This window comes from Monodelphis domestica, chromosome 3, assembly GCF_027887165.1.
Source record: "Monodelphis domestica isolate mMonDom1 chromosome 3, mMonDom1.pri, whole genome shotgun sequence".
Taxonomy (NCBI): domain Eukaryota; kingdom Metazoa; phylum Chordata; class Mammalia; order Didelphimorphia; family Didelphidae; genus Monodelphis; species Monodelphis domestica.
Window position 1 is genome coordinate 180283402 of NC_077229.1, and position 17490 is coordinate 180300891.

The 17490-nt window shown below is 34.1% G+C and overlaps 1 protein-coding gene across 10 annotated transcripts in view; it reads left to right on the forward strand.

The window, feature by feature from the left end:
- TRIQK (triple QxxK/R motif containing) overlaps nucleotides 1-11765 on the forward strand; it is a 172003-nt gene extending 160238 nt beyond the window's left edge. For all 10 annotated transcript variants that reach the window (XM_007488104.3, XM_056823325.1, XM_007488102.3 and 7 more), the window contains 2 exons: nucleotides 4179-4264; nucleotides 10747-11765. In XM_007488104.3, coding sequence (XP_007488166.1) covers nucleotides 4179-4264; nucleotides 10747-10860 — 200 coding nt within the window. In that variant the 3' untranslated portion in view covers nucleotides 10861-11765. The remainder of the gene's footprint in view (nucleotides 1-4178; nucleotides 4265-10746) is intronic.
- The last annotated feature ends 5725 nt before the right edge of the window (nucleotides 11766-17490 follow it).

Sequence of the window (17490 nt, forward strand, 5' to 3'; positions counted from 1 at the left end):
CAATTTTTTACATCCCCTCTAACATTTGTCATTTTCCTTTTCTGCCATATTGGCCAATGGGCCAGTGAAACCTCAGATTTGTACTAATTGATATTTCTCTAGTTAATAATGATCTAGATGATTTTCATATGATTATAGAGAGATGTGATTTCTTTTTCTGAAAACTTCCAGTTCATATTCTTTGACCATTTATCATTTGGAGTGTGACTTGTATTTTTATAAATTTGACTCATTTCTGTGTATATTTGAAAAATGAGGTCTTTATTAGAGAGATTTACTGTATTTTTTCACACTTATGATTAATGTATATTTCCCACTATCCTATTTTCCTTCTGTCACTTCTTTTTCTCTCTTTCTCCTTTCATCCGATCGCTCTCAGATATGTTTCAGTTCTAACCTCTACTCTCTCAATCTGTCCTCAACCCTTTTTCTTTTCCTTGTCCCCTCTTACATCACTGTAGGGTAAGATATTTCTGTACCCCATTGGGTGTGTAAGGTATTCTCTCTGAGCCAGTTGAGACAGAAAGGTTCAAGCATTGTCCACTGCACATCTCCCCACATTCTACTAGCCCCTTCAATCTATAAGCTTTGGAGGGCTTCTTTTATGTGAGATAATTTACTCTGTTTCACCTCTCCCTTTCGCCTTCTCCCAGTGCATCCCTTTTGCTTCTTAATATTATTTTTAGATATTATCCTGTCATAGTCAACTCACATCCATGACTTCTTTTTCTGTGTACCTCGTTTATATGCCCTAATAATGATTAAGTTCTTAGAAGTTACAAGTATCTTTCCATACAGCAATGTACACAGCTTAACCTTATTGAATCCCTTATGGTTCCTCTTTCCTGTTTGTCCTTTTATGCTTTTCTTTGTTTGAAAGTCACATTTTTTACTTAACCCTGGTCTTTTCATCAGGAATGCTTGGAAATATTCTATTTCATTCAATATTCACCTTTTCACCTTGACCTAGGAGCTCTAGAATTGGCTATAATATTCCTTGGAGTTTTCATTTTGGGATCAGTGGATCCTTTCTGTTTCTATTTTATCCTTTGACTCTATGATAATAGTGCAATTTCCCTTGATAATTTTTAAGTAAGATATTTAGGTTTATTTTTTGTTCATGGCTTCAATAAGTGAATCTTAAATTATCTCTGCTTAATCTATTTTCCAGGTCAGTTGTTTTTCCAATGAGATATTTCATATTTTTTTTAATCTATTGATTTTGTTCTATCATTTCTTGATGTCTCATTGAATCATTAGCTTCTACTTGCCCATTTTTATTTTTAAAAAATTGTATTCTTCCATTAGCTTTTGTACCTCCTTTTCCATTTGGGCAATTATACTTTTTAATAAATTGTTTTCTTCAATGAATTTTTGATCATCTTTCATTTGGCCAATTTTACTTTTTAAGTAATTCTTTAGTATATTTTTGCGCCTACTTTACCAAGCTGTTGATTCTTTTATTATTATTATTTCCTTGTATCACTATCATTTCTTTTCCCAATTATTCCATAACTGTCTTATTGATTTTTTAAATCCTTTTTGAACTTTTCTAGGAATTCTTTTTCAGCCCAACACTAAGTCACATTTTTTCCTTTGAGGCTTTGCAGATGACAAAATTATCTTCATAGTTTGTTTTTTCATTTCCCCTTTCATCACAGTAAATTTCTATCATCATTTTCATTTTTTTTGTTTTCTCATTTTCCTATCATATTTCTTGATGTCTAACTTTATATTAATATCAAGCTTTGTTCCTAAGATGGAGGGGATATTATCCCACATTTCAATATTTTCATATTGCCATTTCTAGAGCAAGTTTTAAGTGTCTATAAGTTTTCAATTCTTCAAAGTGGTATGTGAGAGGTGTGGTCACTGATATCTGGACCTGTTTTCTGGTCTGTGAGCAAACACAAAGCACTTTTTCACCCTAGAACTTTAACAAGAGACTCTCCTCTTCACCTTGAGATTGTAACACAGAACCTTGTATAAATTATATAACAGAGTCCTCCATCTAGTGACAACAAAGGCTCCGTTGTAATTTCCTTCAGCCTTATCATCTAACCCCCTTACTGTGTGTGGCCAAAGAGCTCTGGGATATCCCACAACTGATTCTTCCATCTCCCAGCTTTGCTGCTGACTTGGTCAGGTGCAGCCTGTGATGGATGATGCTTCTTTCTCACTTTAGTGAGACACACATTTCTTGCTGACCTAAGTTGTCTTAGATAGGAAATTGTTTTGTCCCATATTTTTTTTTGTTTTTCTGCCTCTTCAGAATTCATTTAAAGCATTATTTTAAAATTCTTTGGGAGGGAATTTGGGAGAGCTCAATAAGTCCCTACCTTTATCCCACCAATCTTGGCTCTACCCCTACTCTCAGAATAATGTTTTGTAGGATTTGTATAATTATTGAGTGTGTACTTTTATAAATACTAAGTATAAAAACTAGACTTGAAAGTTGAATGTTGGAATGGTACTCATGAAGTCCCAAGTTTATTCTAATCCTTCCTCAAACACTATCTGTAAACAAGTTGTGAACATTGAGAAGTCACTTAGTCTTTATCTGACTTAGTTTCTTCCTGTTCACTTTTTGTAAGGATCAAATTGAGGTAACACTTATTAAGTGCTTGAAGCTGGGTGGCACATTAGATAGAATGCTGGACCTTAGTGAGGAAGAGACATCTTCCTGAGTTCAGTTCTCTCCTCAGACACTTACTAGAGTGAGCTTGGGCAAGTCACTTAATCCTGTTTTCCTAGATTTCCTCTTCTGTAAAATGAGTTAAAGAAGAAAAGGGCAAACACTTCTTGTCTGTTTGTCAAGAAAACCCTAAGTGGAGTAAGAAAGAGTCAAACCCAACTGAAACAACTATACAACACCTGCAAACCTTAAAGTGATATATAAATATTGGCTAACATTACTAACAGTACAACTATTATTAATAGTCTACTAGGATATGTTAGGAAATTTGTAATTACTTTGAATTGAATTTTTTCTATAATTTCCTCATTAATTTTATTAGTGCTATGTGGAAATGTTGATGATTTGGCAGAATGTATTTTGTTTCCTGCTTTTTATTGAAACTATCAGTCATATTTCTTAAGTTTCTGAGCAGCCTCTTTGGGATTAACCTAATAAAAATATTATCATCATCTATAAATAGGCATAGTTTTATCTCATCTTTGATGTTATTTATTATTGCATAGCTCTGAATTTCTTATTGAAAATAATGCCAGCACTTTCTGATATGTTTCTGATATGTTAAATAATTTTTAAATATTATTTTTAAAAGTCCTCTCAATACTTAGTCATTAGATTTTTTTACATAAGTGGGTACTTTTTGTCAAAGATATTTTTCACATTTATTAATTTAATCATGTGATTTTTATATTGTACATATGGCTAATTATACTACTCATTCTTTTAATATTAAATAAGTCTTGCATCTCTGAAATACTTTTCTTTAATTAATATTTTGATAGTATATTGCTTTAATCTCTCAGCTAAGATGGTATTTGACATTTTTACCTAAATAGCCATTAATGAAATTGGACTATAGTTTATTTACTTTATCCCTCCCTGGTTTGGGTAGAAGGACCATATTTATTTCATAATAGGGAATTCATTAAATACTTTCCTTATTACTGAGGAAAGTTTTGTAAGTTCTGTGTAAATAGAATTCTGATTCTGTTGATAGACTTATAGATCATTTAAAGTGACCTCAGACAACTGCTTCAAACCTTTCTTTCATATGAAGAATCTGAGGCTAAGTAACTTATCCAGATTCAGAACTATAGAATACCCAGATCAGGACTAGAATCTAGATCTCCTACTTATGATCAAATGCCTTTTGAAATGTACAGTTCTAGGGGCAGCTGAGTGGCACAGTGGATTGAAAGCCAGGCCTAGAGATGGGAGGTCTAATGTGACCCCAGACACTTCCTAGCTGTGTAACCCTGGGCAAGTCACTTAGTTCCTACTGCCTAGCCCTTACTGCTCTTTTGCCTTAGAACCAATCCACAATAGTGATCCTAAGGCAGAAGGTAAAAAATATACAGTCTTGCTTCTCTGCTGTTTTCAGTCACATTGTACCTATTTAAATCTGTTAAAGAATTCTTTAATTAACTATTGTTCATGAGTAAATTGGAATCATAACTTATTTTCTTAAACTATTTTACCTTAGGTAAACAAGACTACAAGAAAAATAGACCTGTTCTAAGGGCAGCCAAGTTAAAAGCAGAAGCCAAGAAAGCAGCAATTGGCATAAAAGTAAATATAACTTTATGAATTTGCTGAATGTCCATTCAGAATTCTGTTTGTGTGTGTCTCTCTCATCTTGTTCTATCTTGCTTTCAATGAACCAAGTAAAGGCTGATTTCTGAACATATTTATTTCAAACATTATGTGGAATGTCAGGATCTAAAATATGGATAAAAGACTACATTTATTTAATTTAAAACATCTCCTGATCTTTGAGTAATGGAGAAAGACCAAAAAGGGTTTTAAGTGTTCTATAACCTTAAATGAAAGATGTATTTTTTTAATTAAACTAATAAAATGTAGCAATACCTGGAGAATTATAATTTATTTCCTATTTAGCAACTATTTACATACTTCAGACACCAATGATTTGTACAATATTAGTCACTCCTTAAGTTTTCAAGAAATTATTTGTAATAGTTGTTTGAAATCCAAATCTTACTCTCTCTATTTGGATAATTAATCTGTAAAAATGTATTTGCCATTGTGAGACTCATTACTATTTTTAATAACAGATTCCTACACCTTTTCTTGCGATTCCCCAAAACATCCTAGATTTAGCCTCAGGATTTGTTTTTTTTTTTTTACTTTTTAACTGTTTAGAAATCATATATGAAGTTGAACATGTTAACAGATATGAATCTGAGCTATGCAACCCAACCTACTTGGGTTAAGTATAATATTGTGGTTTAACAAAAATTCATTTATTTCCCTTATTGTCATTTTCTCTTTTTAATATATTTGTCAGTTTCTCTATTAATGATTCATTTTAACTTGGCAATTGTACTGTTAAACATACAAAATAAAAATTGCTCAATATAGATGTTTTATTTAAAGAAATTTCAAAAATGTTAAAAAGGAGAATGTTTTCTTGTTTCTGGCATATGAAAAATCAATTTTTCCACATTATAGCTTATAGCAAATGCCAAGGTATTACTACCAGGCTGTAACAGCTGTTGAGCTGCCAGATGATATATTTGGTTGTCTTCCAGAATTTGCTATTATAATCACGAAACAGGGCTTTCTTTTCGCTCCTGATTGCTGATCTTGATCAAGCATTGCCTTGTGCTGCAGAATGTTTTCACAACATAATCTCCTCCGTTATTGCTGTGTGTCAGTTTTTAATGAGAAAAAGGAGATTGCCTTTTTGTTTAAAAGATAGATGATTAACCTTTTGAAGCCTCTCTTTGATTTCTATTATGTGAAGTTTCACTCCCCTTTTTAAAAAGTTATTTCCATGGCATGCCCTTTCTAAAAAACAATATTCAACTTTTAAAAAAAATTCAGATCCAAGTTCATTTTTTAAAGATCTCTCATTATTATGTTTGTTGATGATCCCTTACAGATGAGTATCCCTCCTCCAATCAGCAATTCACAAGCCTTCTTCGTAGCAGACTCTGTCCTAAGTACTGGACAATAATAAAGCTCTCCATTATATATTTTATTAGATAGTCCTTAATTTGAAGGGATGCCATTTTGGAGAAACAAAACCTTCGTGTTTCTTAGTATAGTTAAAGAGTTATCATATATTTAAATTATGGAAAATAATTCATGCATTTAGTGGCATATAATCTATTTAAGTTAAAATAACTCAAATATTCATTGGGAATTTATTTTTAAATTTTAAGGCAATAATGATGTTTCTTCAAAGTGAGCTGAGAACAAACTCTGGCAATTGCAAATGCTTGATGCCATTTAAAGAACAGTATGAAACATATTTGTCTTTTTATGGGAAAAATGGATCCTGGACTTTATATAAAATATAAAGTAGTCATAAAAGAGTTTAAAAACTAGAGCATTATGAGTCCCCTGTTTAATAAATTAGCATGTCATTTTGATTTGCCAACCTGTGGAAAACAAAGGATTTAATGTTTAAAAATTGTTTACTTTGCTCGAAAACTGATGTGAATAGCCCATTAAAATGATGTGAAACTTTTTTTAGAATCAGACCCCTGGAGGTATTCTGCATTTCAAAACTGGCATACTAATTAGGTTGTCCTGTCAAACTTTGATTGCCTTGTCATTTCAACATAGGATTTAAAGTAACCAAGTTTCTTGCAGCTATTGCCATTTAACGCTTTTTAATTTCCCCAATGAGTGATTTTATCCACGTTGATAATGTCAGCAAAGCAGCTAAGGACTAATAAGCATCAAAAGTTTTTATTCTTATCTATTTGAACCAGAATGACCATAATCACGTCATATTTTATCCTTTTACAACTTGTTCTTGAAAATGAATTTTAATGATGTCTTCTAAAATATTTTTAAGCTTGCACATATTGTCGGATGATAAAATGTTTGCTTTGGCCATTGCTAGTTCCTAGGAACTATAATCTTCTTTCACAGATGAAATGATCTTAAATATCTTTTTGGAATCATTTATTTAACATTTATTTACCAACTACTACATGCAAGGCATGATGCTAGGTGTCAAAGGAGATCCAAATATGAACAGTATATAGAAATGTCCTCTGCTTAGCATTTCACAGCCTACATCCTTCTCTCTTTCCAACTTTCTTAAACTTGCTTCCCTGCACACATTGTCTACTTGGGATCCTGGCCTACATGTTGTTCCTTGAATATATATTCAGGCACTCTATATTCCAACTCAGTCTTAGGTTCTCTGATTTAATTCAGGAATCATCTTAAAAACAACCTTCTACAGAAGGACTTTATACTTTCTGTTTCTGTCTGTCTATCTTTTCTCCTCTTTTCCTTCTTTTCTCTTTGCCATTCTCTCTCTCTCTCTCTCTCTCTCTCTCTCTCTCTCTCTCTCTCTCTCTCTCTCTCACTCTTTCTCTCTCTCTCTCTCTCTCTCTCTCTCTCTCTCTCTCTCCCCCCCCCAAGTATTTAACATAGTTTCTAGTGTGTTGTAAGTATACCAGTAAATGTTTATTATCGATTACACCGAAGTATCTCATAATCTGGTATAAGTTTTTTGGCCCTTATTTAAATTTATTAGTATTTTTATTAAACATTATCATTGACTCTTATTTACATTCATGTAACTACTAGTAGAATTAATGATTTATAGTTTGGTGTGGAGATATGCTATTTATTTTGCTAAAATAATTACTTTTCAAATGAGAAGTTAGATTTATGTTATCTTTTTTTAAACCCTTACCTTCCGTCTTGGAATCAATATTGTGTATTGGGCCAGGCAATGGGGGTTAAGTGACTTGCCCAGAGTCACACAGCTGGGAAGTGTCTGAGGCCAGATTTGAACCCAGGACCTCCCATTTCTAGGCCTGGCTCTCAATCCACTGAGCCACCCAGCTGCCCCCTATATTATATTTTTTTAAGAAATGAATTTCAGTATAATAAAGTATCTAAAGTTATGACCCAATAAAAAAGGAATGTCAGAAATATCTTTGCAACTGGTGTTTACATTTTGATTGCTTTTTAATTAGAAGATTTTGAGCCAAAAATTAAAATGTGGCTAAAATGGAATCATAGCTATTTTTAAGGAATTCAATTACTCATTCATCCATATGTTTACTTTTATTAAGATGAAGAAAAATGTAAATTTAACCTTTTGCATTCAAAAGTTTCAAGTTAGCCTACTATAAAAATTTGCTCTGGACCTATGCTTTTTTTTTTTATCAAAATAGGGAATTCCCAGTGAAGAAATTCTCTCTCTCTCTCTCTCTCTCTCTCTCTCTCTCTCTCTCTCTCTCTCTCTCTCTCTCTATATATATATATATATATATATATATATATATATATATATATATATATACATATATACATACACACATACACACACACACACACACGCACATACACACATACACATATTCAGGTGAAGAGACTTTCCTAGGGTCAAACAACCAGTATGTGTCATAAACTGGAATTGATTCCAGATTTTCCTGTCTCTGAGGTTCTTAGGACCTCTTTCTACTCCAGATAAGATTAAAAATTTCCACTTGCATTAATAAGGCATCCAAGTAAAGCAGTATTCAAATAATAGCCAGATTCTTCTAACCCTCTGAAATAGCAGGCTTGAAGTTAAGTCTTTGAAGCTCTGGACCTTGAAATGTCTCTCTGAAACTCTCATTGTGGTGTAATCCTAAAGACATTAGTCTTGAATAACTTTTAATGCCTATAGGCCCCCAAATTATAACTCCTTAACCTAGTGTGCTCAGAGGCATTCATGTGCCAATTTATCAAACTACTTTCTCCTCAAAACATTAGCCTCCATGGTGCTAATTTCATAACAAAATGGTGAGAACTAGATTTGAATTAGGTTTATTATCCCTGCTTGCCACACTTCTCAGATACCCCCTTATTTGTGCAGATGTAGTCTCTAAGTATAGAATCAGAAGGAGTCATGAGATCACTGATTTTGACCTATAAGAGAATTTAGAATGTCTTTAGTCCCTTCATTTCACAACTGTAGAAACTGAAGCCTTGTCCAAGGTCGCCAGTTTGAACTCAGGTTTTCCTGACTCCACATCCAGTGCTCTATCAATTCTTAGCACCTCAGGGTCTATAAAGGAACTTAAGTGACCTTAGAAATTATCTAGTATAATCCCTTCATTTTAAAGATTAGCACCTTGTGCCAAATGAACCAAATGATTTGTCTAAGACCACACAAGTAGTAAGCATCAGAATTTGACTGATATAGACGCGTAGATGCACAGAGAGAGGTGGATAGAGGCACATGTATGCATTCTTTGCTCCGTATACCTATGTAGGTATTTTATATCCCTCTGTGATGCTCTGATAGAAAGATCAGGGTCTTCATTATCAGGATGAACATTCCTAAGACAGTTCATGTCTTTGATCCTGCTTTCTCCTCCACACCTGAGAATATTTCCATCACAGATCTTTGTTGCACATGTTGGGAAGACATTTTTAAAAGGCAGTCATGAGGAACAACACAATTGCTTATCAGTGAAGGGAGATGTCATGGCCTCCAAGCAAGTGAAAACTTTAGTCCTGGGCTCCATCAGTGTGAATAGAAGCTGTTGAGCAGTTTTGTTGTCCACTACACAGAGCAGATGGAGCTTTCAGAGTTGTGTGTCACTTGTTTATTACATCCTCTTAAAATTAGTAGCTGTGTAACCAGATGGGTCTGGGAGCACAGCTGTGGATACACGAAAATAAATGAAACCTGTCTGATGCTGCCATGCCCTTTTGAGATGCCAAAGTACTCCAAAGGTAACAAAGAAAAATGAATTTTCATTTGGCATATTATATTAGTAAATTAAATATTGTTTCTAAAAATCATCTTATAAAATCACATATTAACTTTTCAATCACGATATTATTTTGATTGAAATTTATTTTGATAACCCAAAATAAATGTAGTAACTACAGTAAATATGCATTTGTAATTCTGACATTAAGGTAAAGGAAATCTATGTTTGACAATGAATAAAATTTATTTTAATATATTTGAAGTTTGTTTATGGCATCTGTTACACTATTGAGCTAACATTTTAGGAGGAAAATCTGTATTTATGAAAATGCAAATGGCCACATCTTCAGAAAAGAATTCTAAATTGTAGACATGATTTATTAGTGATAAACCCCAAAGGAGTTTTAACCCCTTTAGAATTTCAAGATGGAACTATTTGCCTTCTTTTTATATTTTGTCTAATGATGAGTTAATCTTCAGAAGAGGCCTTCAAATTTGTGGTCATGTAGGGAGAATAAATATACTTTCTTGCTTTACTAAAACATAGTTTGCATCGCTACAGAAAATTTATATAAATCATTATAATCACTGTTATTACAATTATTCTCCATGTAAATGATGGCTGTAATTCATATCAATCACATAATAAACTATCCTAATTACTTTTCTCTGGCTCCCAGGATGTTTGGGACCTGTATTATATTGAATCGGTTTGTGCCACATTTAAGAAAATAGTATATCTTACTTTTGTTTACACAATGTGATAAACTATGGAGTTTTGAGTTTGTATAGTAAAAGTCTGACTACTTTTTAAAAGGATGAGCTATAAGTCATCATCAATCATGGTACAAAGGCTACTGACCAATAAGATGGAATGATTCTCACATAATAAATAGGTTTCAAATAATGAAATTAATTATATACTGTAGCTAATAAATAGATTTACCGATACTCATTAGGGGAGGAGTATTGCAATAGGATACAGTACCTTGGAAACCCAAACCACATTATTTTGTTGTAGTTGGATAGTTTTGAAATGGAATTTAACTAAGAAGTTCTTGTGCTTTTCATTCTTTACATAATAGCAGACATTAAATTAAAAAGATACTAGTAATTATTAGTAACCCAGCCCACCCATTCGAATACTTTCCATCTTCTGAAAACGCTAAGGTGAAACCTACAAAAGATGGCTTTATCACTTGCCTTCCATTCAAAAAGGGTAAAGATAGAATGCAGAACCTAGTTTCAGTTGGTATACCCAAATAAGTTGGATTGACCCAGTTTCATTAATGTTAAAACTGATTCTATTTATTGTTTATAAGTCTGTTCTTTTTTCTCTTTTCTCTAGGAAGTTGGCCTTCTCCTTGCAGCTATATTGGTACTACTGCTGGCTTTCTATGCTTTTTTTTATCTCAAATTATCTACTGAGGTTGACCCTGCCCTGGAGCTGAATGGAAATTAGCAGTGCATTGATCATTGAGTCTCAATCCCTTTTTGGAAAAACAAATGCCTTGAATAACTACTTGAGAATGCTGGCACCAACAATTTTCTTAAGTTTTTCAAAGCATTAAACTCTCAGAATCTTTCAGCTGTTCTGACTCATTTGGGGGACATTTTAAAGCTTTAAATGAGTATCAAACAAAGATCTTCACCTTGCAGTGGACTATGTCAAGTCGGATGGACATTTTTGCAAGTTGTTGTTGCTGTTCCTATTTTTGTTTCTAATGTAGAAAAGACAAGTTTTCTCCACTGACACTGCTTAGCTATAAAACCAGTGAGTTCTCTTATTGAGAAGTCTACTCCAATTTCCCAATACAATTGACTGAATCAGAATTATTTTCTGAATAGCAAATCCTTTATTTCTTTCCAATAGCATAGCATGAAATTCTAAATTAAAATTTATTCTTATTTACAGACACTTACTCCAATTGCATTCATACCTATATGATTGGAGGAAAAGTCCCAGGAAATTTTGTGTTTTAGAAGAAAATGATACTTTTTCTACAAGCATATTTTACTTCATCATAGATTGTATCTGCACATACATTTACAGTCATCTTTTTCTTTCTTCGCCAACTGTTCAGTGCACATGTGCTCTTTCAGAAATGACACCTGGATGACAGAAGCTCGAAGAGTCACATATGCCTCTGAAATCGATTGGGCTGTCTGAACTGGTGTAAATAGAAAGTTCAGTTGATGTTGATTTTAATTAGTATATCACTCTATTAATACAAAGTTGGAATTCTATTTTAATTATGTTGTTCCTGCTGCTTGAAGTATCAGTTTGCTCCTCTTGTTAGGAATATGTAAAAAATAATCTTTTTCATGCATATTCTTCTAAATAAAAATGATTCAAAGTTTTTGAAATTTTGCTTTATACAAATTTATGTTTCACCTCTCAACATAATTAAATTTCCAGAAGGAAATATGATGCTAGAATAAAGGATGTTTCTTTAGAGTATATATATATATATATATATACATATATATATATTATAGAATTTTTCCACTTAGAAAAATCTTTTGTGACTCGAGTTATTATTGGCTTATTTGTCAGAAAATAAATTTGATAAATAGTCAGTATTTTAAAAACTAATGAGGATTTTTAACTTCCAAAGTTTCCAAAGAAAACAGAAGTTTTCTTAAAAGAAACAATATTAAGTATCCTGATAAATCAATACAGGAACCTATGAGGAATTTTTGAAGACCCAAGGCTAATCATAAACAATTTACATATTGACACAACTAATATGATGAATGGTTATTAGCAAAATAAAACAGAATTTTCAAATCATAATCTTGAATATTTTAATGGTTGCAAAATTGATTTTCTCATTTAAAATTGGATATTCCTCAAAACCCATTCTCTCTCTTTTTTTTAAATTTTGTTCAAATGTTTCAGTCTTGTTCAGCTCTTCATGACCTCATTTTCATTTTGTGCTTTCTTGGCAGAGATACTAAAATGGTTTGCCATTTCCTTCTCTAGCTAATTTTGAGGAATTGAGACAAACAGGGTTAAGTGACTTGCCCAGGGTCATACTGCTTGTAAGTTGTCTGAATCCACAAGATTCATCTTCCTGCCTTTAGGTCTGGCACTCTATCCACTGTGCTGCTTAGCTGCCCATATTCTCTAATTGACCATATGCCTAATTTTTGCAGTTTAATGGGGAAGTCAATTTCTATTCTCTTTTTCTCACTGCTTTAAAAATTTTTTTTCTAAAATAGCAAAGAATATTCAAATAATAAAACAATATTTATTGTCATATAACTTATAATAACTCGAATTCATGTGAAATGTTAAGGGTTCTAACATGGTTAGGAAACAACTAGCACAAAGATTATTATCCCAATTTGACAAAGAGGATCTAAGAGATTAAATGATTCATTCATGATTCCATAGATAACTAAGCATCTGAGGCAGGATTAGCACCCACAGCTCTTCAGAATACTGTGCTGTCTCTTTTCCCAAATTCTTGCCAGACAGCCTGGTTCTAATCAGAAGTGAAATCTATGTTTTGTTGGGATGTTTCCATCTATTTTCCACTACACATTTGAGTCTACACTAAAGAGCACAGTTATTAACAACATCAGCATGTAGGAGCAGTCACAGTAACTTGGGCAGAAATCCCTTGAGATTGGTAAGATTTTTGTTTTTTTACTTATATACTTACATGTTAAGGACCACTAAACTAGCTGAGAGCATCTCAACGGAGACACCCTCAGGGACCCGGGGAAGAGGGATGTCTGCCAATGACTCTCAAGCAATGATCTGACCCAAAGGTCTCTGGCGAAGGGGAGTCCTCTGCCTCCAGAGGAAGCTCAGGGCTTCTCACACCAAGGAAAGATGGGTCTCAGCAGCTTCCCAGTGTTTCCAGTTACATCTTCTGAGGGCCTGGGGCCAGGCCATGGGCTTATCTCGTAAGATACGGTGATACAGAACCATGGGCGGATTCCTATAGCAAGAGTATTGAGGGAATCTGCCCTATGGATTTCCCATGCTAATCATGAACAAAAAGTATGGCACAAAAGGGTTTTCATACTGAATAAGTTATGTCCATTGTATACAACACTCAAGTTCCACCACATAGGGAGTGTGTAACCTTAAAAAAATAGTATTTTGGGGGCAGCTGGGTAGCTCAGTGGATCGAGAGCCAGGCCTAGAGATGGGAGGTCCTAGGTTCAAATCTGGCCTCAGACACTTCCCAGCTGTGTGACCCTGGGCAAGTCACTTGACCCCATTGACTAGCACTTACCACTCTTCTGCCTTCGAGCCAATACACAGTATTGACTCCAAGACGTAAGGTAAGGGTTAAAAAAAAAAAAAGTCTTTTGATTTCTTTGAACAACCATTTTCCTCAATATAAATAGGGATAATGACATCTTCCCTACTTATCACAAAAGAGAAAACCAGATAACACAAATACACTTTTTTCTCTGAAAAGTGGTATCTACATATAATATATTATCACTATGATAATTATAATTGTACTACCAAAAAAGATACACTATTTTTTAAGACAGTATAATGTTTGGTGCTTGCCACAGAAGCCTAGTAAATACTATTCCCTCAACTCCTGGGCCTATCTTGCCCAGACTGGAAGTACTATAGGCACTTAAAGGCCCAATCTTAATACCATTTAGCACATGAACTTTGACCTTCTTTGTTTCTTGCAGGAGCCTGGGTTTTCTCCTCATCCCAAGCAAGCCTTAAGGTGTCAGTGCCATATTTAATTCAAACTCCCAGTCAGCAACTCAGAATTTTTTGACCCAAGAACTTTGTCAGCCCTATGCTCTTGGGTAACCCAAAATGGATGATTTTGTAAAATACTATATATTTCTTTAAAAATAACTTCCTTTATAAAACTATTTGGTCTAGAATTTTGGCCCTTAGCATACTTTATTTTTCCAATATGGAAAGGAAAAAAAAAAGAATCTAGCTGATTATTGATCATTTTTACTCAATTTCTGAGGACAAAATTTGGCCAGTGTTGGTTTCCCCTTGTTTTTCAGTCACAAATTAAAATGACAAATCAGTAGTTTTTGTATACTATGGTTGACCAATATGGATGGCATTTTTAGTGAAGGTTGCAGCATTTAGTGACATGTGGCATGTCTGTTAGTGAAGGAGAAGGCAAAGGAATATCACAAGCTGGCATTTTGGATATGACGGGCCTTTTACTTCCCTGAGTGACATGCCACATGTCACAAAATGCTGTTGTCTCCCCACCCCCATCACATTTACGTGAGCAATTTTCATTTAGTTATTTCTTCTCCCATATGGTGTTCAAAAGCACTTACATTAAATAAAGGTTATTCCTAGTTTTTAGCGGTGACTTAAATGAAATAGCATTGCTGTGTTCTGTATTCAATCAGAAACTTTACCCAAATTAAATATGGCACAAGTTAAAACATAATGGATGATCATAACCAAAGAGCTCTTTGAAAATATATCTCCTTCACACAGTTCCTTCCAACTATTACATAACAGACATGAAGTAAGTAATAATAAGTAATAATATTACTATTGCTACTACTACTAGCATTTTAGAGCCCTTCAACTATGGGCCAGGCACTGTGCTAAGTGCTTTACAACTATTTCATCTGATCTTTACAACTCTGCTAGGTCGGTGCCATTTTCAGTTGAAGAAACTGAGGCAGACAGAGGTTAAGTAACTTGCCCTATGCCATGTAGCTGGTAAGTGTCTGAGGCTGGATTTGAACCCATGTCTTCCTGATTCCAGGCCTAGCCATCTACCTGCTGCTTCATTCATCTAAACTGTGGTGTTTGGCTTGGATTTGTTTGCATTTTTAGACCCTGACTTGCAGAACCAGTGTCATCAAATTATTTGTATAATGGAACAATTCTCAAAATGGGAGCCTTTGAATTTGCCCAATAATAGTGATGAGATGGGATTAGGAACATTCCTCACTGCCTGAGGCAGCATGTGCTAGAGAGAGTGTTCATGAAATGTACTTTAGATGCATTTACATCTCCTGGGAATATAACAGAATATAATGAGCACAGAAATTCTAGCTAATTTGCAGGCTTCATTGTTGTTGTTGTTTATCTGTTGCTTTTTTTTCCTACCACTAAAGACAAATGGGCAATATTTTGTCAGTTGTTTTTTGTTGTTGCTTTTAGTGGACAGAATTCAGTAGTAACAGTTATGGTTTTGAGGATTAATCACTTCTCAATATAAATATGCATGTAATTTTACATACATATACATATAGCATATATCCAAATATATGGAGAGATAGCTATATACATATATTCATATAAGGATGATAGATGGATGGATGATGGATGGATAGATAGATAGACCAATAGACAGATAGGCAGATGAATAGAGAGAAAGAGAGAAAGATAGATATACTGACTGACAGACAGGAAGAAAGAAAGAAAGAAAGAAAGAAAGAAAGAAAGAAAGAAAGAAAGAAAGAAAGAAAGAAAGAAAGAAAGAAAGAAAGAAAGAAAGAAAGAAAGAAAGAAAGAAAGAAAGAAAGAAAGAAAGAAGGAAGGAAGAAAAGAAAGAAGGGAGGGAGGGAGGGAAGGAAGGAAGGAAGGAAGGAAGGAAGGAAGGAAGGAAGGAAGGAAGGAAGGAAGGAAGGAAGGAAGGAAGGAAGGAAGGAAGGAAGGAAGAAAAGAAAGAAGGGAGGGAGGGAGGGAAGGAAGGAAGGAAGGAAGGAAGGAAGGAAGGAAGGAAGGAAGGAAGGAAGGAAGGAAGGAAGGAAGGAAGGAAGGAAGGAAGGAAAAAAGGAAGGAAGAAAGAGAAAAAGAAAATTAGACTGCTTGGGAGAAGTGAGGTTTTTTAATCTGCACAAATTTTGTGAATCATCAGAAAGGGTTATTTTCCTTGATTTTTTAAAAAACCCTGTCTTAGAATCAATAATAAATATTGGTTCCAAGGCAGAAGAGTGGTAAGGGTTAAAGCATTAGAGGTTAAATGACTTGTCTAGAGTCACACAACTAAAAAAGTATCTGAGGTCACATTTGAACCCAGGAGCTCTCATCTCTAGACCTGGCTCTTTATCCACTGAAACACCTAGTTGCCCCCTTTTTTCTTGATTTTTAAAAGTTTTATTTTATACTAATGGGAATCTAAATCTTTAACCTCTCTTGTCATGTTTCTTTTAACAAATGTGATCAAATATTGTAGTACAGATGGTTGGATAATGGTAAGTGCAAAAACCTCCAAATCACTGAGAATTGAACCTCTAAATTGACTAAATAATAGTCTTGAATGAATGGTTATATATTTGACAAAGTACGATAGTGGCACCTATGATTTGAGATACATTGTAGGTATTTAGGAATCTCTTAGATCTTATTTTGTTCCAAGATTAGATGGACCTAAGCTTTGGAGAAAATATGGAGCTCCAGAAACCAAAAAAGCTTCTGAAAAGGCCAAACACTACAAATATCTTTTTGCATCCTTTTAAACATACATGGATCCAAATTAAATTTTAATTTTTAAATAAACTAATTGTGGGAGTGTGGAGGCAAGTTTTTTCTTATATTTGCTATAATCATAAAACACAATTTCTGTCCAAGCCTGAAGTGTTTGATTATTTTAATCTGCAAAGACTGTTTAATTGAAAAGAGCTACTATTATAGATACTAAAGTCTAGAACTCACCAATAACATCATAGCGTGATGTCTTGACTTTCTCATGAATTAGATTTAAGAGAGGCAGTTTCCTAAAGTCATCAACCTCACTCTCTTCCAGAAGCATTGAAGTCCAGTGGCAAGACAAAAGGACCTGGCAATGGCCTGGGTATCCCTGATGTCTGACCAAGCTCCAAGTATTCTCCCTCACCTGCTTCTGCTACCTTCATATCAGTTGGAACAAATTATTCTCATCCACCCCTTCCAGCAGGGGAAGTCTTCACAAGCTTGGAGAAGACGTCCCCTTGACTCAACAGTTCTCCTTACCTGGTTTAGCCAATCTACCAAGATTAGTTCTATTATTAGTTACATCCAGCCACTGTGTATCTGTGGAACCACAGATGAGAATTAGATGAAACACAACAAAGGTGGATAAGCAGCCCTCAAAAAGTCTGAAATACTAAATAGTTGGACACTAAATAG